Below are 27,623 nucleotides of genomic sequence, written 5' to 3'. Positions count from 1 at the left end.
AAACAGATGTTAAGCATATATATATATTTTTAACCTGCTATATAAAGTCAAGAACCTTTTGTGGAATGTAAAGTTTTCAAGGATGTTAAAGGTTCTTCATGTCACTATAGATGCCAGTATACATTTTATAAAGTGTTGATTCGTTTCCTGATTTACTACTGCAAAAATATCTATCGATTACTATCGTCAAAAAATTTTTTTTTTTACAAAAATAAGATTTCAACACTTTTTACCAATCCAGAGTCTGTTTATATTATGTGTAATGAGTGTAAATAAAGGCTAACTGTAGGAGAAACCACACAGCGGTAGATGTGTCTGTGATGAATTTAGATTATACAAGTGATTATAAATATTAATACCTGATTCCTGTTGGGGAATGTTTAGCATAAACGTGTCATGTGACTCTGAATCTGGACAGAAAACAGCACAATAGCGCTTCCTACAGGACAGACTGAGCAAACACAACTGACGTTATTACAGATCTCACTCTGATTTACCAGAAAACAGTCTTTATTGTGTATAAAGTCATCGAACACAACATGTGAACATTTAAAAAATAACGACAAACATCACAAATAAATAAATACAGATTGTAGTTTGAGTTTGCCACAGGTGATCATGTGATCAGGGCGTCTTGTTACCTCGTTCTAATGATCTCCTGAGTGGCTAAACGAATGATCTCATTGAAATCAAACTGAATGTATTTCCTCCAGTATCTGCGGTCGCGTCCGTACACCTGCGCTGGATAACACGGACTTCCTGCAGGAGGAAACAAGCACATGCTGAACTTCTCAAATAAAACCACGATGACAAATCTTCTGGGATATATGTGGATATAAAAAGTCTACACACCCCTGTTTGTTTTTGTGATGTAAAAAATGAAACAAAAATCATATCAGAACTTTTGCACCTTTAAATGTAGAAATGACAACCTATGTATGCAATGCCACTGAAAAACAAAGTGACATATAATAAAAAATAAGGCTTTTTACTGCAGAAGTGCCTTTATATTAATTTACACTTCATCTTTTAACGATTAATCATGCAGCTCTAGTTTTCTACATACTCCATAATGTTAGCTTTCACTTTGTTAAAACAACACTTAGGATATTATCATTGAAGATACATATCACACGCTCCTAGTTGAGAACAATATCAGAGGAAACACACACCGATGCCGTGGAGTATTCTGGCCACGGCTCGACCGGAGAACTTCTCATCGCTGCGACTGCACAGGAAACCTCTGATGTCGGCACAGATCTGACCTTCCCAGTCCCTCATCTGAGGACACAACACAACACACACCAGATTAAAACCAGCATCCACACGTGAGGATTCAGAGATGTAAACATCCGCTCAAGATCACACCTTGCATTTGTTGAGCTCTTCCTCCTCATCCTCCTCCTCCTGATAGGGTTTGCTCAGGTCCAGGTTTCTCCTCTTGTCAAAGTAATCGCGCAGCAGCTCTTTGAGATCGTGACTCCTGCTCTCCTCCAGATCATCCATACACAGACTGCAGTTACGGTACGCAACGCTGCACACACACACACACACACATACACATACAGGAAGAGATATTAAGGATGATGCCATTCCCTGAAAGGGTAACTAAACCCTAAAACAACTTTTTTTAGTTAATGATCTGTAAGACTGGGGCTTTATTAATGCTGTTCATTGATTCAAGTTATTTTTTTTACATTTGGGTATAAAGTGTTTTAATTGTACAATATATGGTGTAAAAAACGTCTGAGTGAAAATAAGAGGAGGCGTGTTCCGGCGCAAACGCTCCCTGGAGCTATTTTGCAGTTTGAGAAAACAATTTCGCCACTGACCAGAAAAACCCAATCTAAAGACAGTGGCGTGTTGCGCGTTAAGGCCCTTTCACACCGGACGCGTACACGAAAAAGCGAAACGAAAAACCGAATAGTTTGTGTGCGAAATAGGGACAATTTGAGGAGCTCGTTCAGACAGTATCTGACGAGACAAACCACTAACTTCAGGGAACCAATCGGTCCGGAGCAGCGTCTGGCAGTCTGCTGAGGTGAGGGCTACGTTTACATGCAATCAAATAAACAATCCACTGTGTGTGATTGGCTGAAGCCTTTTCTGTCACCGAAAAAGTTAAAAAAAAATCGACATCGAAGCGGAAAAAAAATAAGTCGTTTTTTCGCCGCAGCACATTCGCGTTCGGTGTGTAAGCACTCATTACACAACAGCTGATCAAAAAATAAAACCATCGCGCGAATTATTCGTGCGTCAAAATCGCGTCCAGTGTGAAAGGGCCTTTAGTCATATGCTATTTTAAGGGCGCATGCTTGGCCATTATGTAGCGTGTGAACAACACACACACTTTGATTCTCTAATCTAAACAGACGCAGCAGTTTTCATTTTTGTAAATCATACATTATTACAAGGAAAAATATTAACATACGAGGGAAATCATTGTTGTGTCTGTGAAGATGTGGAAAAATAAATCTAGCTTACACATTTATCCAAATTATTATAAGCCTGTTTAACCGAAGCTAATTTGTGTGGGTTTCTCCATCATCCTCATACAATGTCACTTCTGTGTGTTTTACGGCCCTGACGAGAACGTCGGTCTCCTCGGCTGTGAACCTCTCCTGGCGTGCGCCGGCAAATCCGCCGTTATAATAGCGATCCGCCACGGAACAAGCGCGCCTGCTCTTAAAGGGAATGTGAGAGGACGCTCTGATTGGTTTATTTCACGTTACGCCCAAACCACACCTATGAGTAATGTAGAGCTTCAGACCAACACATTTTAGATTTGCGTCGGGCGTCAGGCGATTAATTTATCCCGCCGGTATAATAGCAACAGCGGCTCCGCCCACAAAGTTACTTGTGTTTCGCGTTTGATACTTGCGTTTCATATCATTAAAATAGGGCCCTATGAGTGAAAGACAGCAATATTTTTAAAATACACTACTGTTCAAAAGTTTGGGGTCGGTAAATGTTTTTGGAAGAAGGCGTGCTGCTTTTCTTAAAACCTGTGGCACTTTAAAACTGCTATAAGTCAGCTGGATAATTCATTTATGCATTTATTAGATGCTTTTATCAAAAGCGGCTTCCAATACAGACGCCTAAGTGCTGAGATCATCGTGACGACGTGGAGTGTGTGTGACGGGTCTGACCTGCGGAAGGCTCTGAAGCAGGTTTTGAGCTGGTACAGCTGAGTCCTCTCCTGCGCCATCACTCTCCCGTGAAGAAACGCTCCGACCGCGTCCAGCTCGTCCGGCGTCAGGTCACCATACGAGCGGAAGTAGAAGGACAGCGCTGAGAACTCCACGTGAACACCACTCCTGCCTGTGCCGTACGAGCCTGAGGAGATCACGTCACACACAACATCAGAAAACACAACAGAACGGAATACAACAGAATAAAATAGAACAGAATAAAACAGAACAGAAAGGCAGAATCACACCTTTAGAGTGATTCAATTAGAGTGATTTAAAAATAGAATCACTTTAATAGAATATGCTAAACAATAGAATAAAACTAAATAGAACAGAATAGAGCAAAATAAAATTGAACAGTAAAGGATAAAATAATAGAACAGAGTAAAATAAAATGGAAAAGAAAAGCAAGCACACAACAATAGAATAGTAGAAACAATATAATATAATACAACATAATAAAATAGAACAACATAATAGAGTGCAAAATAATAGAAAAGAACAGAATAGAGTCAAATAAAATTGTCATAATTAATAGATTGGACAATACAACAACATAAAAAATAGAATAACTATTCTGTTTTATTTTATTATATTATGCTATGCTATTTTTAGAGTAGAACATAATAGGATATAATAAAACAATTATAATAGAACAGAAGAGTAAAATAGAATGGAAAGGGCAACATAATAGAATAGAGTCAAATAAAATAAAAGCACACAACATAATAGAATAGTAGAATACAACATAATAAAATAAAATATAGAATATAATATAGGAAAAAAGGAACACAGCATAATAGAATATAACAAAAAAAGAATAGTGCGCAAAATAATTGACTTAAACATAATAGAATAGAATAGAGTAAAATAAAATAGAACAGAAAAGCACAAAACATAATAGAATAGAACCAAACCAAACAGAATACTACATAATAAAAGATAACAGAGGTTTGAAACCTAGAAAATTGTTTCCAGTCCACGTTTAATAATTTATTATTTGTTTATTAATCTTCTAATCAAATCTTTATTGCTGCCATAAACTCTATTTCATGACAGTTAGGGGAAGGCAGATAGATGTGTATCGTAGAGGTCAGATCATCAGAATGAAGCTAGCTGTCTGTATCTCTCTCACCTGAGCCCCACTGCAGCTGTCTCAGACCTCTCTTCACCAGAGGAAGCTGCCATCCCATAGTGTCCGCCAGCTCCACCACGTCAAACTCCAGCGCGTCACATGACTCCACACGCTCCCCCGCCATGCGTTTCCTCGCCAGCGTCACAGCGACCGGAGGACACCTAACCACACGCAGATTTACCACACACACACCACTGAAGAGCTCGTATAGACCATGCTGTGAGTGTGACGTTGAAGAGCTCGTATAGACTATGCTGTGAGAGTGTGACGTACAGTTTGGTGATTTTGCGCAGTTGTTGTGGACCGCCGTAACACTGCAGCTTGCAGACGGAGAGAGTCGGATGGAGAAGCTCCACCCACTGCTGAGGATGAAGCTCCAGGTAACACAACAGAGTCTCCAGACCTACACACACACACACACACACACACACACGCCATATTTCATTTGGAATAGTTCACCCAAAAAAATCACATTGACAATGTTTAAAAGCGGCACCCCCTTTTTTTTTATAGACATGAAAATGCACACTCCGAACTTAAATGGTTGTAATTCAAGAAAGCTTTGGAATAATAGATGTAAGATTGGTCTTGTTTTAAAGAAGACATTTGCCAGATTGTAGAAGTGAAATAAATTAAGAAAGTTAAACAGAAAAAAGTTATAGAAGTTTAAGTTTATGAAAATGTACAACGTTAAAAATTTTATTATTCATATTTTATATAAAATATATAATTTCAAAACCTGGTGGACTCTAAAACTGCAAAAAAATCAATGGCCAAAAATCTGAACAAGTTGTGTTTCAAATTTTAGGTTGATACTGTATCTCAAAAAATAAGCTTTCAGCGAGATTTAGTTTGTGCGCAGTACCACACTTTCCCACTAGTTGACATTACTGCCCATATAAGGATGTCGTTTGAGTGATCTGAACCATTATTTTTACAATTTTCATACAATTTATGAAGTAGACATCCTATTCAGAAGCAGTATTGGAAGTTTGGCAGATTTTGAATGAATTCAACCTCTAAGAAACACAAAATGAACATGTATGTGCATTATAGCTCGCTGCCACATCACTAGTGCTGAATCTATTAGTTTTTTCTTTATATTCAAAACATTTTCAGACCTTTTTTTCTAAAATAATTGAATGGATGCTATTTTCTGAACTCTTGGCATGAAAACAAACTGAGGTTTCTACCATTCTTTCATGATTTTTCATGTTCATCACTATTTAAAAATAAAGGTCTGAACACGCCTTAGGAGTATGAACATATTCTTGTTGCAAATTGATAAATTACGGCTCTTCTGTAATTAATTTAGAACAAAAATGAAAACTAGAGATTGTAAGCTTTCAAATGATATATAGTTTGTCAAGATTAGTTTAGGTTTAGTATAGGATATTACTGTTTGAAATATGTAATGGCTGTATTATGCCAATATAAGGGGTTTAATCACCTATTTAAAATAAATGCTGTTCTTTTGAACTTTCCATTCATAAAAGAATCCTAGTGTATTTTTATGCAATTTTTGGCAAGATCAGAATAAATTACAGTAGTTAAGTGGATCAAAACCTTTCATCAAAGTTATACATGAATTTTGAACAATACCCTTGTCTTTGATTACCTTTTTTGATCCACTTCAAATTTTGCCTACTGTATATTGCAATAACTTGTGAGGTGGATAAATATTTTAATCAATGAGACGTCATTCAATTCCTAGATGAAGATTTTTAAAACACAGGAGGGCGAGTGAATGATTTTTAGGAGATCGATCCCTTCAAATATGTCGTCTACCCTCAAAAATATAAAAAAAACTGATGTTTTTGTAAGTCTTCTCACTCTCTTCCGTGATGTCGAGGGCCTCCACGGTCTCCTGCATGGGAATGGCTCTCTCGTGTGTGTGACATGGCCGCTGTAAACACTCGTCGCTCAGCTTCAGGCCGCCGTCGCTCTCCTCTGCTGTCTGTGTTGGTTGTGGAGTGTGTGTCTGTTGTTCAGTGGGAGTCACTGTCTCGCTCCTCTGCTGGTGTGAATCAGTGTCCTCACAAACCTCCATCTCCAGTAACTCACTGTCAGACACTTCTGCAGCCTACAGGGAGGGACATCTAGACCTCAACACAACTCACACACACATACATATATATATCATTGATGCGCGGGTTGATCCAAAATAAGCGGGTGGATGCGGTCACGAGTCATTCAAAAATATTTTTAATGATATTCGGGTCGCGGTCGGTCGGGTCGTTTGAAATAAAGATGCCAATTAAACCTTTGTAATTTATATAGTACTAGACACAATTTTCTATGAAATACATAGGCTTACGCTTTATTGGCTGAATAACTGGTGCGAAGATGATGCACGAGCTCAGTCTGCAGGGAGAGATGAAAGTGGGAAATCCTTATTTACCTTTTGAATGTTGAGCGTTATTAACTTTTGAATAAAAGCTGACGGGGGACAAAATGCCCGATTTCCCAACGCGTTGACCTAAGCAATGCCATTGTGCCATTTTATTAGGCTACTTTTAAACGCATATAGCTCAGTAATGTCAGTTTTATGTATTTTCTGAGAGGGGGCGGGATTTTTGTTGGGAAAGTAGGGGGAGAGGCTTTCTTCTTCTTAATTGTTTCATCTTAACCCTTGTGCATTGTTCAAATTCCCATCCTTTCGTTATGTTCGTGGCTGAAAACAGCCACTACTTTAAACTGCTGTAAAAATTGATCAGATAAATATTTTTTTGCCATTTTTTTTGCATAAATCTATTAATCAACATCAGTCCTGTTCAAAACTACTAAATGTTTTTAAAAAAATCAAGATTTTAACTCTTTAATTGCCAAATTCATAAATTATGTCACTGATTTGGGAGGGGAAAAAACACAAAATTACTTATTTTCAATATAAAATGTGATTGTGGACTGGATTTTTTTTTACCTTTTATCACAGTCTTGGACATGTCAAAGATTAGAAACAACATTGGTTTTGATGCATTGTTAGTTTTTGTGCAGCATCAGATTTTTACTTTTTCTCCCTCATTTACTGTTCGTGGCTGTTTTTGCCCCATTGACTTCCATTATAACCACATTTTTTGATTGCAAAGCCATGACACCATAAAATCATGCATTTTTGATTGTTGGTGGTTTTCCCTGTTGGGAAGAGGTAAAATTTGTAATTTTTACTGTTGATAACCAGGTGGCACCATTAACCCTTTAGATAGGCCTGTGCAAAAAAAAGCTTCTTTTCTGGCTTTTACATGGAGTTATATGGAGTATAATAGCATAATAAAGTGTGTGTGTGTGTGTGTGTGTGTGTGTGTGTGTGTGTGTGTGTGTGTGTGTGTGTGTGTGTGTGTGTGTGTGTGTGTGTGTGTGTGTGTGAGAGAGAACTCACCTTGATGCGTCTGAGAAAATCAAAATATGCACCTCAGAACTACATGGAGTAAACAAAAACAAAATAAGTGTATTTATGCATCTGCCTTTTGATAATGAGAAATGCAGACTAAACAAAAACAAAGCAAGTGGATTTGAACACTTGCATGCAAGCCTGCTGGTCATTTGATGGTGAGAAGAGCAGGCAACATGAGAAAGGGCTTGACTTGTAGTGAAGTTTTAGAGATGATCATGCAGCCCGACCCCTCCAGCGAGCTGCAGGATGTATTGTCTTCTCCCTCTGACACCACAGACTCAGGAGAGGCAGATCCTGATTTGGATGTGGCACCCTCATCATCCTCTCTAGCTTCCACTGAAGGCGAGGAGGATTCGGAGGATCCTGGGTCTGGGTGGATTGGGAGAAACGGCGAAGTGTGGTTTTCCACCAACCCGGAGACAACTCCCTTTCTTCAGCCTGCCAGAGGCGTGACTTCATGGCCGACGCGCTATGCCATCGCAAGGGTCCAGAACATCGATTCTGTGTTCAATCTGTTTTTTACGGGCGCCGCACAATGAGAAACTGGACCGGGGTGGACTCCACAGATCTCCGTGCATACATGGGGCTACTGATTTTGGCCGGCGTCTACAGGTCCAGAGGGGAGTCCACACGTTGCCTGTGGGATGATCGCAGTGGTCGTGCGATTTTTAGAGCCACCATGTCCCTCTCAAGATTCAAGAAATCAGCAGAGCTCTGCGTTTTGGAGGTTGGTCATGCTGACAATGAGGTCAATCATCTCGTCGGCCCTGGAGTCACGCCTCTGGCAGGCTGAAGAAAGGGAGTTGTCTTCGCGTTGGTGGAAAACCACACTTCGCCGTTTCTCCCAATCCACCCAGACCCAGGATCTTCCGAATCCCCCTCGCCTTCAGTGGAAGCTAGAGAGGATGATGAGGGTGCCACATCCAAATCAGGATCTGCCTCTCCTGAGTCTGTGGTGTCAGAGGGAGAAGACAATACATCCTGCAGCTCGCTGGACGGGTCAGGCTGCATGATCATCTCTAAAACTTCACTACAAGTCAAGCCCTTTCTCATGTTGCCTGCTCTTCTCACCATCAAATGACCAGCAGGCTTGCATGCAAGTGTTCAAATCCACTTGCTTTGTTTTTGTTTAGTCTGCATTTCTCATTATCAAAAGGCAGATGCATAAATACACTTACTTTGTTTTTGTTTACTCCATGTAGTTCTGAAGTGCATATTTTGATTTTCTCAGACGCATCAAGGTGAGTTCTCTCTCACACACACACACACACACACACACACACACACACACACACACACACACACACACACACACACACACACACACACACACACACACACACACACACACACACTTTATTATGCTATTATACTCCATATAACTCCATGTAAAAGCCAGAAACAGCCACGAACAGTAAATGAGGGAGAAAAAGTTAAAATCTGATGCTGCACAAAAACTAACAATGCATCAAAACCAATGTTGTTTCTAATCTTTGACATGTCCAAGACTGTGATAAAAGGTAAAAAAAAATCCAGTCCACAATCACATTTTATATTGAAAATAAGTAATTTTGTGTTTTTTCCCCTCCCAAATCAGTGTCATAATTTATGAATTTGGCAATTAAAGAGTTAAAATCTTGATTTTTTTAAAAACATTTAGTAGTTTTGAACAGGACTGATGTTGATTAATAGATTTATGAAAAAAAAATGGCAAAAAAATATTTATCTGATCAATTTTTACAGCAGTTTAAAGTAGTGGCTGTTTTCAGCCACGAACATAACGAAAGGGTAGTGAATTTGCCCAGAGTGTACTGTTAAGTTTTTGAAAATTTTCAAAGCATTTTCCTAAAATATGTGTAAAAATAAGCTTTGTCACCAAAAATCATTCCATTTGCTGAAACACGGAAAAAGTTATGGCCAAAATAAGACTCAAAAATACCCCATAGTGGCTGAAAACAGCCCCAACAGCACATAAGGGTTAATTCACCTTTGGCTAAGCCCCGCCCCCCTTAGTTACTGTTGCTACCTCCGACAACTTCATCTGGGCTCTGGTTTGGTATCAACATGGCTTATGCTGTGACCGCTCTTCCTGCTGACATTTTATCAAACTTTTATAAAGCAGCAAATAAAGTGTCCGATAGAAGTAGGCACAAGTGTCTGCAGTGTGCGTTTGAAGGTTATATTCAAGAGAGGCAAGAGCATAACGGTCACAGTCAAAAACTGAACCAGCGCATATCCTAATGGAGACGGAGGCTGAGACTCACAATATCAGGAGAAACACTGTTCATGCAAAGCTGGGTAGGTCTCTATTCACTTCTATAATCGTTATTATTTACAAAGCAAACGGACTACGCGAGTATAAAGCTGTATTTATTAGCAGCATGTGCTAGCGTATCAACAATTAGGGTGGAGAACCGAAATCATAAACCAGCATAAAACTGTCTAACTAGTATAACTTCACAGTAAGGTTAAAAGCTAAATGTATCTTAGAGACAAAAGTGTGTTGTTGATCTTGAGGGGTTTCGCTGACTGAGGACGTCCACACAGTTTAATCCAAAGACGACACTTGTCAGGATTTAACTTCGGTTTTGGGAAGGGAAAAAAACGGACACCCCCCTCCAACCTCTCTGGGAAACGCGTATCTGTGTTGCAAATGCCCCAGGCACAACGTTTAAACATATTTTTAATAAAACGACGATGTAATAGCCTGCCGAGACCAAAAATATGAGCCGCCTGCGTTGAAGTCAATGGAGCGCCGTGAAAAAGTGTCGGACCCTCTGTGGAGCTCGTTCTTGGCTGCGCTGTGATTGGTCAATCTACATTCTAGGGCGTGGCTTAGCCAAAGGCGAATTGTTAAGAAAATGAAATTAAATAAATGAATAAATCAAGCCTTTATTACATAACACTAGGCGATATCATACAGCATTCAGAAAAAAAACAGTTTGCGCTCCTAAGGGCTTTCACACTTTTCCAAAAGTGGGGCTTCTCTCAGTTGACCTGCTGATGAATTCTTCAAGCAGGGTCGAAACATAAACATCGCATTCATCAATAATATGCATCTAGACAGCAGAGATGGAGAATGATGGGCCGCCTCAAGAACTGCCTGCTCTCGCCGCTGCACCTCTGAGCGCAGCACGTCCGGGCCTGAAACTTTCTCTCCTCCACAGGCTGGATTAATGGATATTATAGGCCAGGGAGGTTGATGGGGGGCGGCCACACCCCCCCCGCACCCCTAGTTCCTACGCCTATGGCCCAATGACGCTACAATGAGCATTTACTACTTTAAAAAAATGCAGGTCAGGAAGCGGGTCGGGTACAATATTTTTATTTTTTTTGTGGTCCGAGTTGCGGGCGGGTTAGTTGAAAACGTTGGTCGGGTGCGGGTTGTTTATACATTGACCCGCGCATCACTGATATATAGATATTTGTAATTACTCAAGTCTCACCTGTTCCCAATCTCGCTGCTTCTGCTGAATCTGTCGGCATTTACACGCGGGAAAAACCTTCTGCACCAGTTTCTTCACTGTATAATAATCCACCGTGTCTGCGTAGATGTGCCTGCGAAGCTCGTGCAAATCTGCACCCTAGACACAAATATTAGAATAAAAAGAAAAATCAGTTATTGTACACTAAACTATTATAAATAGATTTTGTTAACTGAAATAAAGCTGAAGTAAAATATAAATATCAGATGATAAAATGTAAACTTAAAGGCAGGGTAGGCGATTTGTTCTATAAACACTTTTTGTCATGCTGGTTGAAACTCTTCACATCCTGATAGCAATCAATAACAGAAGTGGTCTAAATGTCTAAACATGTACATATACAGTATCTTCTGTGGAAGTCTCAGGACCAAACAATGTTTGTCCAATCATTGCATTCGGTCCAGAGACTAGGATCTATGCGTTTCTATGTCAAAACGATCAGCGCTGAAATGAATCTGCAGCAGTCAGGTGGTACAGGTCAGTGCTCTTTAAGTTGTTTATGTTCCTTAAACCTGAAATAAAATAGGTTTAAGGAACTAAAATGACTAATCCAGCACAGTCTAATAAAACATGCTTCAGGGATCAAGGATTTTGACACAAAGAACATGTTGGTGGATCTTCTCCTAATATCCTGAATTGGCCTATTTGGCAACGGGTATAGATAATCTGTTCCCATCGATTAAAAAAATTATAGAAACTTCTTTTCCCAACATTGGGACTGATTTTATAGAGTTTGTTCATGGTGTGTAGATCCAACTCTGTTTGTTATTTGTTATTAATGTAGAAATTTATTATAGATTTTAGATCCAAAGCAGCTATTGTGCTAATTTCTGAGGTCTGATGATAATTCCTCTTTTATGTGTCTTACTATACAGGTAACACTTGAAAAATGATAATATCGTGCAAAAGGTTTTCATAAGCTGTAAGCCATAATCATCAAAATTATACCAAATAAAGGCTTGAAATATCTCAGTTTGCATGTAATGAGTCTATATAATATATTAGTTTCACCTTTTAAGTTGAATTACTGAAATAAATGAACTTTTGCATGATATTCTAATTTTTCGAGTTTCTATGTACCGGTAAGTAACATTAAAATATTGTTTCTACTGTGAAATCATGAATGAAAGTAGCACACATGCACAGACCTCCGGGTCTAGAAACAGGTGGCAGTGCGCCGGGTGTCCGTCACGTCCCGCTCGGCCAATCTCCTGCACGTAGCTCTCGAAGCTCTTGGGCATGTTGTAGTGGACGATCCCACGCACGTCCGATTTGTCCAACCCCATCCCGAAGGCCACGGTGGCCACCACCACACGCAGCTCCCCGCACATGAAGTTATTCTGCACTCGCCGCCTCTCTGACGCAGACATCCCGGCATGGTACGCTTCCGCGATCCACTTCAGCGGCTTACGGATCTTCTTCCTGGCTGAGTTGAGGGCAAGAAATGGCGTTAACACCTCAAAATAAAGCAAACAAGCTGGAGTGTTATGCACGACAGTCATGTATTATACCCAGAGCTTTCTTCTTCTTCCCCACAGGGTTGTCGTCCTCATCGTTTGGCGCTGGTTTGGATGACTCTCTCAACACCACCCCCTGCAGGCAGGTGCGCAGCAGTGCAGCGATACGGGACGTCTCCTCTCGTCTGGTGCAGTACACGATCACCGACTCTAGAGCGCCAAAGCGCTCGCCCTTCAGCAAAGACACTAGAGCCTGTTGCAGAACATTTACATTTATTCACTTAGCAGACGCTTTTATCCAAAGCGACTTACAAATGAGAACAATAGAAGCAGTTAAACTAACAATAGGACAACAATATGAAAGTGCTATGACCCTTAGAGTTTAATCTAACGCAGTACCTGTATTTTTTTTTAAAGATAATAGATATAGAATAGAAGATAAAGTGTTAGTATTAATGGATCAGGTGTTGCCGAAAAAGATGCGTCTTCAGCCGTTTCTTGAAAATGGAGAAAACATCGAGACATTAGTAACAGCTCTGAATTTACTGCATGAAAAATGCACTTTTTAACTATGCATCTCTCTCAAAGATCTCAAACCAAGTTCAAAATATTGTACCACGATGATCCATTTTGTTTGAGATGTTTTACTGAAGTTGAATTCAAAGAATAATGACAACCAGGATTTGGTCAGTAGTTTTGGTGCAAACATTTTTTTTTTATATTGTCATTAACTAAAAACGTATAAACACCATGTTAAAGTGTATTTAATAATTTTAAATTTTACATTATTTAAAAATAAATTAAAATATTAAATTGTTGCTCTGGCCACGAACTCAAATAAAATGTTTAAGTCAAAGTACTAAAATTCAAAACTAAAAATGAAATAAAAACAAATTTAACCTAAATAAAAATATATGAAAACAAAAAAATACAAAAGCGCATTTATAATATATTCAACAGTATAACAGTTTATAAATAATACTAAAATAACAATGATATTTTAGTATATATATTTATTAGTTTATATATGTAAATACAATTATATTAAAATATATGTAGCATTTCTATTCCATTACTTTTCAATTTCTCATCCGTTTTGAATTTTCTGGACAAGCAATTTTTTTAACTAATCCGTCTCAATTAGTGTGAAAACTGTCATGACACCATGTTTTTTGGATGTGATCCGTAATGCCTAATTGTCCTGTATCTTGTGAGGATACTTGGTAGACATTATTTCAAATGCCACTATAACTAAAACAATAGTCAAATGTCTACAACTGTATGACCATGACCGGTGAAATATCCCACCAAAACAACTGTAACCAGTCATCCACATAATCTATGATCCTAATAATCGCTGTTTTCAGCTAAATTTGAAGGTTTCATGTTGTTTAGTTGCATCTGACTTGCTCTGCGGTGCGACTGCTAACATATAAACGCACCTGATCTTTGTCTCTGTCCATGGACACGGACAGCTGGAGGTTGTGAGGTACAGCAGCAGAGCGCACAGCGATGCCGTCCTGGTCGCTGATGTCCAGGTGTCGGGCGATGTCCAGCGCTGTGGACAGAGTGGCCGTGGCGGTGAGACCCAACAGACAGCGCACACCCAACCGATCCCGGAGCACCTACGCAACACAAACTCACATTGCTTTTTTTGCACGGATCGAATGCAGAAAACTCCAAAGCATTTGAGAGACTCGCCTTGCACAGTCTCAGGTAACAGGGTCGGAAGTTGTGCGACCATTCAGACACGCAGTGAGCCTCGTCGATACAGGCGAAGGCCACCGGGGGAAGCTGGTCTGCGGGGGGGAGACACCCTGACCCTGAGTGACCTCCACCGACCAGCGCTTCAGGAGACAACAGCAGGACATGCACCTCACCGGCCTTCACCTACACACAATAACAGACAACAACTAAGACAGAGTCCTGACTAGTAAAGATGCATCAAGACGTGAAAATCAAAATGTTTTGATGTGTGACGCTGTTACTCGTCAGGTTGGAACCAGTGTTGTTATTGTAAACTAAACGAAAACTTAACGTGGTTTATCGCTATATCCTTTATTACTCAATTAAAAGACATGCTACATATAATTTGAAGAGTATTGCATATTCTTGTACCTTCTCAATGGCCGCCTCTCTCTGCTTCTTAGACATGTTGGAGTGGATGCACGCGGCTTTCAGCTTCGACGGGATTCCAGAAAGCTTCACAAACAATGAAAAAAATGAAACAAAAACACTGCTTTAACCTTCCACGAGATGTTTTAATCTAAATGCTCTTAATAATTTTCATTTAAACAATATATCTGGTTAAATAATAATTAAAACAGCAATACTGTGCCTCATTTCATTTGCTTATTAAATGAATAAGAATTAAATTCCCACGGCAGAGTCAGACGTACCTGATCGTCCATCAGAGACACCAGAGGAGACACCACCAGCGTGATGCACTTTGACCTCTGGGCGTACAGGTAGGCCGGAAGCTGGTAGCACAGAGACTTTCCCATTCCAGTGGACAGAACTACCAGTGTGGACAGACCTAAACCACAACAAAACCGCCAATAGATCAGAGCACCGGCTTTACTCAGTGGTTTGTGCACACTTCACTTGGTTTTTTTTTTTGGGGTTGTCTGAACAGCAAAAAAAAAAATTTTTAACATAGTAAAATACATTTTTTTAAAGTCTCATCAACAGCAACAATTTGCAGAAAATCCTTTCAAATGTGGTTTGAAATGAAAATCAGGTTTTTGGGAATCTTTTTCTGTCACATAGTAATTTATCAAATGAAATGGTAAATGCCAGGGAAGTTAACTCTCTGGAGATGAAGTTCATGTGTTCATGTCCTCATATAGGCCCTGTTTACACCTGGTATTAAGATGCGTTTTGGTCGATCGGATCAAAGTGGACGATGCTAAATACAGGTGTAAACGGGTCTAAAACATTTTGAGCTTATCCACTTTCGACCACTTCCAGAGGTAGTGGAAACACTCATGTGGTCGAATGTGTTCAAAGAAACAGCAACAAAAGACGTCTACTCTCCATCTACTGATCTAATGTGTGAACATCATGGGAAGCGCTCTAGCCAGACGGGATTCAAACTTTGTTGGCTGGAGACCCAAGTTTGGTTTGAAGATGAAAAAATGTACCAAGCACAATGTTCTCTCACCAATCCTGATTTCTAACACACACTCAACAGCGTTTGGCTGGTCTTGCGGCCGACTTAGGCTACGTCTACATTAATCTGGAGACATTTGAAAACTGCGTTTTCGGACGTTTCAGTGTGGATGAGAAACTTTTGAAAAACACCTGAAAACACTAAATTTACACTATAACCTTTGAAAAACACTATACCTTTACTGCGCATGCGTAAAACCCCACAAAAGATCACTGAGATGATTCAGATCAATTCTTCTGACAGGATAATTTTATTTAGTAAAATATCTCAATGATGCGGTCCAGGTCGCACGCAGTCACCGTATGTTTGGTCTAAAACGCTTCTGCGCTCAAGTTTTTCCGCAGGACAGCAAATGTGAGTAAATTCTGTCATCTTTGCAGGACTGTGATATGAAGAGTGCGCAATGTAGAATATTTTTAGCAACAGTGTGAAAGTGAATAGCACATAAAAGGCACAATACTGGTATAAACATGAATACCTATTGGTACAATCTGCGTCACATGACTAAATTTACATTATAGTTTTTAAATACCACCGGTTTCACAGTCCACACTACAACGTGAAAACGGCGTTTTCAAATGTATCCACTTTGGAGTGCGTTTTCAAAAAAGCTTCGATTTCATTGATAATAACGCCATCTCAGTGTGGACGGAAGGTTTTGTTTTCAAACAAAAACGTATTAGTGTGGACATGGCCTAAAGCTGCGTCTCTCTGCACGTTCACATGTAAATTGTGTGTTAATTTTGTCCATTAGATCGAAAGATCTGGAAAAACCCCCACAAATGTACCTGCCCGTAGACCCTTCCCTCAAAGAAATCAGGGCAGAAGTGGTTGTAAGTGGACAAAAAACACCAGGTGTAAACGGGAATGTGTCTCCCTCGTCTACTTGTGATCCGATCGACCAAAAAGCATTTTAATACCAGGTTTAAACAGTGTAACAGCAGACGCTGAAAACAACACGAGCCTCACGTGTGCTTGAAAATGTGTTGTAGACCAAACTGAGCTTCTCATTCACACAGACACACATGGAAAATGTAGAGTTGTGGGGTGTTTTTTTTCCAACATGACACTCCACTGTCTTATAAAAAATAAGGCAAATAAAGGAAATAAAGAAATGCAGTAATGCCTCAAGCTTCTAATAACTTCCTCCCACCTGACAGGATTCTCATGATGGCCGTCTCCTGGCCAGGCCTGAAGGACTTGTAACCAAAGTCTCTGAGCGCTTCGTACACCTCTGGAGGGACATCTGTGGAAAATCACAGGAGAAGAAAAAGAATAAATAGGGACATTTGCACAGAATAAAGCTTTTATTGAGCATTAAAGCTCTTAAAGACCATTCAAGTACCTTGAACTTTCCCATCATCCTTTGGTGTGTAGAGCGGCTCCATAGGTGGAGGAGGGGCAGGCCGCTCATAATCGGGTCTGATGATGTTGAGCAGAATCTCCTCCCCTTGCTCCGCCTTCTCAGAAGAGTCCCCGCCCACAACAGGAGGAGCCACTGTGGGAAGAAAGCAAAACATTGGTTGCCATGATGTTGTTCTAAATGTTTTTGCACATTGCCATCCAGTTTCTTTGGTGTTCTGGATGGTTGCACAAAAATGTTTTTCTGCTACATGTACTGCTATGTGAAAAATCATACTGTAAATTTCCCCAGGTAACAGTCAATGAGCATGAACAGTGCTAAGCTTCATACAGCGCATATGTGGCCCTGGATCACAAAATCAGTCACAAGTCACACGGGTATATCTGTGGCAATAGCCAACAATACATTGTATGGGTCAAAATTATCGATTTTTCTTTTATGCCAAAAATCATTAGGATATTAAGTAAAGAAAATTTTCCATGAAGATATTTAGTAAATTTCCTACCGTAAATATATAAAACATGTATTTCTGTGAGTGAATGCAGCACAATCGTGAACATAAATGCACAACTTTAAAGGAGATTTTCTCAATGTTTATATTTTTTTGCCCCCTCAGATTCCAGATTTTCAAATAGTTGTATCTCGGCCAAATATTGTCCTATCCTAACAAAACATACATCAATGGGAAGCTTATTTATTCAGTATAATAAATGTATGATGTATAAATCTCAATTTCATAAAATTGACCCATGTTTTGTGGACCAGGGTCACATATATTTAAGTAAATCGCAGCCTTCTTGTTTTAACTATTGCCTTAAGTCATATTGCAATATATCATGCTAGGGTGTTTTGTGACAACTGACTGCAGAAAGTATGGCATCTGTCCCAGTATGTGAACATGTGACGCATGCGGACCCACCAATAGGCTCTGAGCGCAGAGTTCCTGTCGCCCGGGCAACTTCCTCCAGCGTGGGCAGCTCAAACTCCTCCTCCTCTACTGGGGTTTCCTGCTGTTCTGCAGAACTCACGGCAGGAGCTGCAACACAAACCCAGGCACATGATATCATTAACATAATCACATATTCATGAGAGCAGAGTCATGTGACCGGCACAGCCTCGTCTCACCTCTTCCTGGACAGTCTCGTGCCCAGTGACCCGTCCCGCCACACTTGTAACATGAGTCGCCCTGACGATTGAAGCCGCCAAACTGGCCCCGGCCCCGGCCCCTCCCGAACCCGCCGCCAAACCGCTCGCCCTTCAGCTGGAACTTCTGCATGTACATCTGCAATTATAAAGCATTGACAAAAGCACATACGTGAACTACACAATGAAAAACAACAGTTTCAGCATTTAATACAATAATAATATATATTTTTTACCAATTTAATTTATTTAAATTATTCAGATTTACTAATGTTGGTCATACTTCTGGACAGACAATCCGTATAAATACACAAAAATCATATCCCTGTTTGAGAGGTTCCTAACAACATTATTTTAGGATTTATTTGAACAAATTAAAAAAGATATGATTTTTTTAAGAAAGAAAGAAAGAAAAAAAAGAGTGATTTGCCAAAAAATTGCCTGAACTCAAGATGCATCACATTTGACATCAACAATGTCACACGGCAAAAGTTTAGAGCTATGATTGAGGGAAAAGACTTACCGCTTGAATCTATTTTATGACATCTTAAGATTATAATGTAATATACATGTATTTTTTGCCGTTAGAAAATATACATTAGCTTTTTTGTTCTTTTAAAGAGCTATAGTAGATAAATGCTGTGACTGTGCAAAAATGGCAGCTCAAATTTATATTAAACAAAATCTGCATTTATGTTTCACTGTAGAAGGTAAATTATATGGGTTTAGAACAACAAAAAGATTTTTTATTTTTGGTTAAACTTTTCATTTAAAGAAGATGTTCGATCTAAAATGAGATCGACTGACCTGTTTCCTCATTGCGGCCCCTCGCAAAGCAAATCCTTTGACATGGGACTTCTTCTTCAAATTGATTCTCACAAAGTTCCCATCTGTGTTTTTGGTAGGCCTGGTTCAAGATAACACTGATAAATCAATAAAACATAAAAATACGTGTCAACTTACTATTGTCTATTGTCAAGCTTATGGTACCCACTTGACCCTGGCGGTGTTCTTCATCGTGTACGCCGCGGCCCTGGCCTCTTCCTCATCCACCTCTCCCAGCAGATTCTCCTGAGGAATCGCTCGTTTCTGGGGTTTCTTTTCCTCGGAGCTCGTAGCATCATCCTCCTCCTCATCGACTTTTCCTTTCCTCTTCCCTCCTTTTTTGGGCTGATCCTCCCCAGCCGCCTCTCCTTTCTTAGTTCTCCTTCTCTTTTTCACTCCGCCGTCCGGCTCCTCAGATTCCTCCACATCATCGTCCCTTTGCCTTTTTCGACCTTTTGTTTTTTTGCCACCTTCCACCTGTGGTTTTTCCTCCGAGTCTTGATGATTTTTGGCCCTGGGTTTGCGTTTCTTAGTTTTTGCAGGAGATTTGGGCTCCTCTAAACACATCTCACCATCTCCCGTGAGATCTGCAGTGTCTTTTTTATACACCCGTTCACCATGAGGCCCCGGGGAGCCCAATTCTGCATCCAGCACCACATTGTCCCTTACTGAAGACACTACAGGACCTTTCTGTGCTTCATCCTCTGACAAGGCAGATTTACTCTTCTCTAATGAAGTCTTTGGGGATGTTTGACCCTGAGTTGACACTTGTTGTTGGCTTCTAACAGTCGGTGGTAAACAACTAGTATCGTTTTTCGTCAGCTCTGAATTCCCAGCAACTGGTTTCTGAGGTTCCTCCACCTCGTCGAAGACCTGGCAGCGTGCAAGCCAGCCACTGTCCACAGATGAAATCCTCTTGGTCATGGACTTCCTCAGGAACTGGAGCCTTTCCACGCTCTTGTGTGCGGATCCCACAGCCGGAGACCAGGATTTGGAGGGGGTCACGGAAGGAAAGGGATCCGATGGCTCGTCCTCAAACTCAGAGCTGGCCGTCTGTACAGGAGGAGCGCTGGGGTCTGGTTGTGTGTTGGCTGACTTCGGTGTGTGAGTCTCCACATCTGTCAGCGCTGCGCTGGAGTTTGGAGTGTCCTGCAGTGGTTTGGTTGGCGTTCGCCGAGGGGTTGTCGCTTTTTTCAGAGAAAATGATCGTTCCTAGAATTTAGCATATGCGACAAGAAAATAAGATTTATTAAGAATTGTAGATCCATTATTTGTTCAAAACAGCCATTAATGTCATATAGATTAAGTTGAGAAATGCAAGAAGTACAATACAGTAAAGATGCCATTACAACATCCTAATCAGAGTAAATGTTTCAGAATATGTTTAACAATATAACAAAAATGCTTTTTATAGATTTATACCTTTTTTAATGAAATTATAGAATGGTTTACTTTCCACTTATGAAGACTGATTATTTGTAATGCATTTTACTGTATTATGTTCAGCATGAGTTAACATTTTCAATCTAAATGTTTAAAAAAATACTAAAATTTCACAATATACAAAATATTGTCAAAATCAGTCATAATCAGTGGACATGTTTACCCATATAATAGGCCGTAATAAACATTAACAACTACTATATACTTTTTTTTTTTTTTACGAAAACATCTAAAAACATTTAGTACAAATTTTCGCATTTTTTTCTTTTTAATTATTACATAATTAAATAAATTATATTATTTTCAATGATATATTTTTTAATTAAAGAGATCTTTTTCTACTGATTTATTTTAATTGTATTATTTGACTATTTATTACTTATTTTATTTTTTTGAAAGTACATGATAACAACAGCTGTGTGGAACAAATACTGTTTTTTTTTTTTTTACTGGAAAAAATAATAAACATCGCATTTTCAAAAGACTAAAAAAATATATAAAGATATAGTTTTAAGTTTTTAGTATTACACAGCTCATGATAATTCACCTTTGTTAAAGCTCCAAGATTGTTCTTCAACTTCATGCCAAAGTACTGAGCTGAAGCTTTCAGCGTCTCTTTATCATCCGATGAGAGTTTCGGGACAGCAGCCGGCAGATTCTTCCGGTTGAGGTGAGATCCCCAGCATCCAGATCCCTTAAAACAGTGAGCGTAAACATTGACTGGATCTACACATATGACCGGTTCGTATCTTCAGAAGCTATGAAGACGGCTTATGATGAATGTTCAAATGAAGTAGATCCTCACAGTTGTAGATGAGTGACTCTCCGGGGGGTTTGTTGGATCTTCCACCTCTGAGCTCTTTCTTTCTTTTGCTTCTTTAAGAGAACGATATTCTTTATAAAGTTCTGCAAACACAAATCAAAAATTAAAACAAACAAAGTATAAAAGCTCAACATGAACAAAGTTAACACAACAAAATAATCTTACGTCTCGTCTCCTCTGGGGCTTTATCAATGTCATCCTTTAAAAGAAAATATGTATGTACATTAGGACATAAAAAGATGTCAGTCAATGACAGAATATACCCACAATAACTATAATACATCAGTAAACAACACAAGAAAACACAAAACAACATAACATTAAAAAAACAACAACATAAGACTGAGCACATAGCACAACAAAATAAAACACAAGATAATGAAACTACAGATAGCATAACATAACAACAAAACACTAACCGATACCTTATTGGGCTTTCTGTTGTTTGTTTGGAAGAAAGATTGTTCCCATTTCTTCAGGAGGATTTTTAAATCATTGTATCGATCCATTTGGTCTCTTTATCCGTGAAAACCAATATGAATACAAACTCATCCAAGTTTATAATTCCTTCATAGAACACATGTATTGCAGACTCGCTATAAAAAGACCATGTCCGTTATAGACACATATATATCTTATATAAAAGAGAATATTTATCTTATTGTATGAAAGAGAGCTTATGTTTGATTCTCACTCACTAAACTCTGCGACTTTCCACTGAACGCGCCAAACGTCAGATCAGTGTTGAAAACAAAGATGACTTCCGCCTCTTCCGGTAATGTCATAATAAAAGTCCTCAACAAAGTGATACCACATAGACCACCACAATTGGCAGTGCATCATTAATTTTATTTAAATACAATTACAAAATCAGATGTCCAGTCTTATATATAAATATCAATGTCAAAAAGAGACATATTTTAGCTGAAAACACAGAATAATGAATATTTATAATTTAACAATTTTGAACAGAGTTTCTTCCGTCTGGATTAAATAGGCTATACAGTTATTAAATGTCAATTTTTCCTTCATAACAGGCCACATGGTAGCTTTTGCCCATGGACATCACTCGCACAATCTCATTTGAACCCTGTGGACATAAACAAACACAAATCAATATTTCAATGATCACTGGTGTATGAGATCAAATATGATGACCATAAAAATATTTCCACATAAAAATGAAAAGAATCATAATAATCATAATAATAAAATACCTCAGTGGGAAGGATTAACTGTTCACATCCAGCACAGGTCTGGGCTAGAAACCTGTTCAAGAAAAAATATGTAAAAGTACATAATAAAGTACAATACACACACACACACACACACACACACACACATACACACGCGCGCACACACAAATGAATATTACTACATAATACATGAATGAGATAATGAAGAAATGTTCATGTCTTATAAATGGGGTTAATTTGGTAGCCAATGAATGGCTAAAATATTTAATAAATATATGGGATATTTGATTTTGACAATGATTTGGAGATCTTTCATTATTTGATAATTAGATTATATATTCATTGTCTGTGAAGTGTCCTGTAAGTGTCCATATGCCAGCATGTTCTTCACCTGTGGTAGTCTTTCACACAATATATCTTGTTTTGTTTGTCGACACTGAACGGCTGTCCCTCCAGCGTCTCGCTACAGATGACACAGCGGAAACAGTCGGGATGGAAAGACTTTCCCAAAGCCTGGAGAACCTAAAAGGTAGAGGTACTGTTTATTTATTTTTATTTCATTAATTTTCATTTTATTTAATGTTTCCACCCGCCACATGATCCATTAGATTCATTAAACACTCGAAATGGCTTTCAGACTGACCATATCTGTGATTAAATATCCACAGGATGTGCAAACCTCTGCAAAGTGCTTGACACTGGAATACTAGAAAAGAAAGAAGCATTAAAAGCACGCTTGCCCTATACATTGAGTGCAAGAAATAATTAATAAACAAGACCAGACCACAGACCAAATAATCCTCCTCACAGAACACCTGTCCTGAAAAGTCATAAAACTGCTTTCCTTTTAGTTTCTGGCCTAGAGAAGAGAAAACACACATGATCTTGAGTTTATTCTCTCGTAAAAGCATTGCACAACAATCTAGCTAATAAGGGACATGGGGGGGGGGGGGGGTTAGATGGGAGGAAAGATGATGAGTCAATGCTTTTGCGTTCTCTCGCAAATGTTTTGTGTTCCCCTGAGAAACTTTACGCTCTCGTGAAAGTATTGCGTTCACCTGAGAAACTTTACGCTCTCGGAAAAGTATTGCGTTCCCCTGAGAAACTTTACGCTCTCGTGAAAGTATTGCGTTCCCCTGAGAAACTTTACGCTCTTTCGTGAAAGTATTGCGTTCCCCTGAGAAACTTTACGCTCTCTTGTGAAAGTTTTGCGTTCCCTGAGAAACTTTACGCTCTCTTGTGAAAGTTTTGTGTTCTCTGAGAAACTTTACGCTCTTGTGAAAGTATTGCGTTCCCCTGAGAAACTTTACGCTCTCGTGAAAGTATTGCGTTCCCCTGAGAAACTTTACGCTCTCGTGAAAGTATTGCGTTCTCCTGAGAAACTTTACGCTCTCGTGAAAGTATTGCGTTCCCCTGAGAAACTTTACGCTCTCGTGAAAGTATTGCGTTCACCTGAGAAACTTTACGCTCTCGTGAAAGTATTGCGTTCACCTGAGAAACTTTACGCTCTCGTGAAAGTATTGCGTTCTCCTGAGAAACTTTACGCTCTCGTGAAAGTATTGCGTTCACCTGAGAAACTTTACGCTCTCGTGAAAGTATTGCGTTCTCCTGAGAAACTTTACGCTCTCGTGAAAGTATTGCGTTCTCCTGAGAAACTTTACGCTCTCGTGAAAGTATTGCGTTCTCCTGAGAAACTTTACGCTCTTGTGAAAGTATTGCGTTCCCCTGAGAAACTTTACGCTCTCGTGAAAGTATTGCGTTCTCCTGAGAAACTTTACGCTCTTGTGAAAGTATTGCGTTCCCCTGAGAAACTTTACGCTCTTGTGAAAGTATTGCGTTCCCCTGAGAAACTTTACGCTCTTGTGAAAGTATTGCGTTCCCCTGAGAAACTTTACGCTCTCGTGAAAGTATTGCGTTCCCCTGAGAAACTTTACGCTCTTGTGAAAGTATTGCGTTCCCCTGAGAAACTTTACGCTCTTGTGAAAGTATTGCGTTCTCCTGAGAAACTTTACGCTCTTGTGAAAGTATTGCGTTCCCCTGAGAAACTTTACGCTCTTGTGAAAGTATTGCGTTCTCCTGAGAAACTTTACACTCTTGTGAAAGTATTGCGTTCCCCTGAGAAACTTTACACTCTTGTGAAAGTATTGCGTTCTCCTGAGAAACTTTACACTCTTGTGAAAGTATTGCGTTCCCCTGAGAAACTTTACGCTCTTGTGAAAGTATTGCGTTCTCCTGAGAAACTTTACACTCTTGTGAAAGTATTGCGTTCTCCTGAGAAACTTTACACTCTTGTGAAAGTATTGCGTTCCCCTGAGAAACTTTACGCTCTTGTGAAAGTATTCCGTTCCCCTGAGAAACTTTACGCTCATGTGAAAGTATTGCGTTCTCCTGAGAAACTTTACGCTCTCGTATAAGTATTGCGTTCCCCTGAGAAACTTTACGCTCTCGTATAAGTATTGCGTTCCCCTGAGAAACTTTACGCTCTTGTGAAAGTATTCCGTTCCCCTGAGAAACTTTACGCTCTCGTGAAAGTATTGCGTTCCCCTGAGAAACTTTACGCTCTTGTGAAATTATTGCGTTCCCCTGAGAAACTTTACGCTCTTGTGAAAGTATTCCGTTCCCCTGAGAAACTTTACGCTCTCGTGAAAGTATTGCGTTCCCCTGAGAAACTTTACGCTCTTGTGAAAGTATTGCGTTCCCCTGAGAAACTTTACGCTCTCGTGAAAGTATTGCGTTCTCCTGAGAAACTTTACGCCCTTGTGAAAGTATTGCGTTTCCCTGAGAAACTTTACGCTCTTGTGAAAGTATTGCGTTCTCCTGAGAAACTTTACGCTCTCGTGAAAGTATTGCGTTCCCCTGAGAAACTTTACGCTCTCGTGAAAGTATTGCGTTCCCCTGAGAAACTTTACGCTCTCGTGAAAGTATTGCGTTCCCCTGAGAAACTTTCTCGTGAAAGTTGTTTTGTATTAATTGTATCTTAATTTTAATCAATGTTTCATCAACCAATTGCCTGGATTTAATAAATAATAATAAGGCTAAAGCAGATAATAGATATCACAAGGACACGGGCGCCGGCGCATGAACTAGGAGCTCGTCTCATAAATGAACCGAAACTCAGCATAGCCTACTTGCCTCACAGACCTGAGAAATATATCTATTATCTACAGAACGCTTGAAATCATACTTTTAAACAGAACAATTCAAAACGAAAGAAAACTATGTAATCCGTATGAAATGTGCATTTCTCTCTGCCGCGTTCACTAGCCCACTGCGAAGATCGCGAGTCAGCATCGTCAACTTCATCTTTGCAGCCGACACAGAAAACACTTGTTTATTAATAAACAATTCAAATGTCTCCTTGCTATATTTGACATATTCATAATCATTACTGTTACCGGTTCTTTGTGACAGCTTTTAGGTCGAAAACGTGGAGATTTTTTTATGAAAAAACAAAAATCGTGATGCGAACCGAATCGTGGGTTTGGTGTATCGTTACAGCTAAGGTACAAAATTACTCATGACGATGAGAAACATTTAAGTTTTCTCTTAAAAATATGTTGTTTCCTCAATTCTCTTTATTTATCATTACCATGTTGTCCCTTTAGTGACTCTGTTTATGGGGATCTGTGTACACTATATTACATTTAAAAAAAACTTTGAATTGATATATTTTTGTCTCATGTCATCTTCCCTGTGTAATATTTCTATGCATCTGAACTGTCACATGAGCTGTGAGTCTCACCGCAGACACAGCAGGAGAAGCAGCTGTCGTGGTACACTTGTCCCATGGCTTGGCAGGCCTGATCAGCACCATAAATGCCCCCTGTGCACTTTGCACACTTACCTGCAGCAGCAGACAACACACAGACAATTCGGATTCATCAATTAATCCGAAATAAAAGTTTTGCATGTAAACATAGTCAAAGCAGGGGAAATTCCTTACATGATAAAAAAAAAAACATGGTTCATGAATTTCAGTACCGCTCCCCTTACCAAACCATACCACACAGTACACAAGAAAACTGATTGAAAAGGTTGAGCATCAAATTGACTTTAATTAGAAATTCTCTGATTCTATATTTTATCATTCTGTTTATAAAGAAGTGAAAAATATAAATATTTATTCAATATTTAATTAAAGTCGCTTGATATTCATTTATTTAGAGGTTATTGAGACACTTTTTGCAATTGAGATGATTGGGGGGGAAAGTGTCCCAATCAACCTGAATTCATCCTATTTATTTTTATTCACTTACTTTCACTAAACAAACACTGGTTAAACTTTTAATTGAGTACGATTGTAACATAATGTATCAATAGTTTTACACCTCTGAACTGAAATCAAACTATCGAACTAGTCTAACTGAAAACATTCATTCATACCCATGCAAACATTTCGAATCACTCCACAGATTAGATTCATGACGTGGACCTTACCAAAGCATAACGAGTTTGTGTCCATTTTCTGTGTGTGTGCCAGACAGAGACGGGAAGGGAAAGTGTCACTGACGTCCTGCTCCTGCAGACAGACTCTGTCTCCGGCGGTAAGCGGAGAACATACTGTGAATTCTCCAGTGTGTGCGGGTGTATTTATATGTGTTATAGTAGCCTATGTGTGTGTGTGTGAGTGTGTGTGTGTGTATCAGGGAGGAGACACTGTGAAGACCTTTGATGGATATATGATATATATATCACCAACAGCTGTGTATCATCATGGACCTGCTAAGATATTACACTGATGACATCAGTCTAGTTCAGATATGAGTAACTGCGAGTATATTTTTGTTGTTGTCATTAATTCTATCTATCTATCTATCTATCTATCTATCTATCTATCTATCTATCTATCTATCTATCTATCTATCTATCTATCTATCTATCTATCTATCTATCTATCTATCTATCTATATATCTATCTATCTATCTATCATCTATATATCTATCAATATATCATCTATCTATCTATCTATCTATCTATCTATCTATCTATCTATCT

General features: G+C 39.2%; 2 protein-coding genes across 4 annotated transcripts; both read right to left on the bottom strand.

Annotated features, from left to right (window-relative positions):
• Positions 1–475: 475 nt before the first annotated feature.
• Positions 476–22,257, bottom strand: recql4 (RecQ helicase-like 4). 3 transcript variants are annotated; one of them, XM_079591083.1, is made up of 25 exons: positions 22,130–22,257; positions 21,857–21,947; positions 21,597–21,630; positions 21,414–21,514; positions 21,156–21,302; positions 19,335–20,377; positions 19,148–19,247; positions 18,323–18,479; positions 18,117–18,233; positions 17,180–17,332; positions 16,988–17,080; positions 15,062–15,198; positions 14,781–14,864; positions 14,364–14,552; positions 14,105–14,287; positions 12,717–12,915; positions 12,354–12,631; positions 11,167–11,304; positions 6,160–6,409; positions 4,600–4,729; positions 4,327–4,487; positions 3,150–3,336; positions 1,369–1,534; positions 1,173–1,281; positions 476–759 (listed from the first exon to the last, which is right to left on the bottom strand). In XM_079591083.1, exons 2-25 carry the CDS (start codon positions 21,938–21,940, stop codon positions 638–640), a joined length of 4,362 nt encoding a protein of 1,453 aa, XP_079447209.1. In that variant the 5' UTR covers positions 21,941–21,947; positions 22,130–22,257; the 3' UTR covers positions 476–637. The 3 variants fall into 3 exon arrangements, with proteins under 3 accessions (XP_079447209.1, XP_079447207.1, XP_079447208.1); XM_079591081.1 differs by having other exon boundaries at positions 21,857–22,027; positions 22,130–22,255; XM_079591082.1 differs by having other exon boundaries at positions 21,857–21,998; positions 22,130–22,208.
• Positions 22,241–27,329, bottom strand: limd1b (LIM domains containing 1b). Its single transcript, XM_079591084.1, has 7 exons — positions 27,065–27,329; positions 26,370–26,471; positions 23,419–23,486; positions 23,271–23,333; positions 23,019–23,149; positions 22,649–22,700; positions 22,241–22,521 (listed from the first exon to the last, which is right to left on the bottom strand). Exons 1-7 carry the CDS (start codon positions 27,087–27,089, stop codon positions 22,441–22,443), a joined length of 522 nt encoding a protein of 173 aa, XP_079447210.1. The 5' UTR covers positions 27,090–27,329; the 3' UTR covers positions 22,241–22,440.
• Between the last annotated feature and the right edge of the window lie 294 nt (positions 27,330–27,623).

This window comes from Phoxinus phoxinus (genome assembly GCF_949152265.1).
Source record: "Phoxinus phoxinus genome assembly, chromosome: 19".
Lineage (NCBI taxonomy): Eukaryota > Metazoa > Chordata > Actinopteri > Cypriniformes > Leuciscidae > Phoxinus > Phoxinus phoxinus.
The sequence above is the reverse complement of the archived record's forward strand: the minus strand, read 5'-3'. Positions and strand labels throughout refer to the sequence as shown.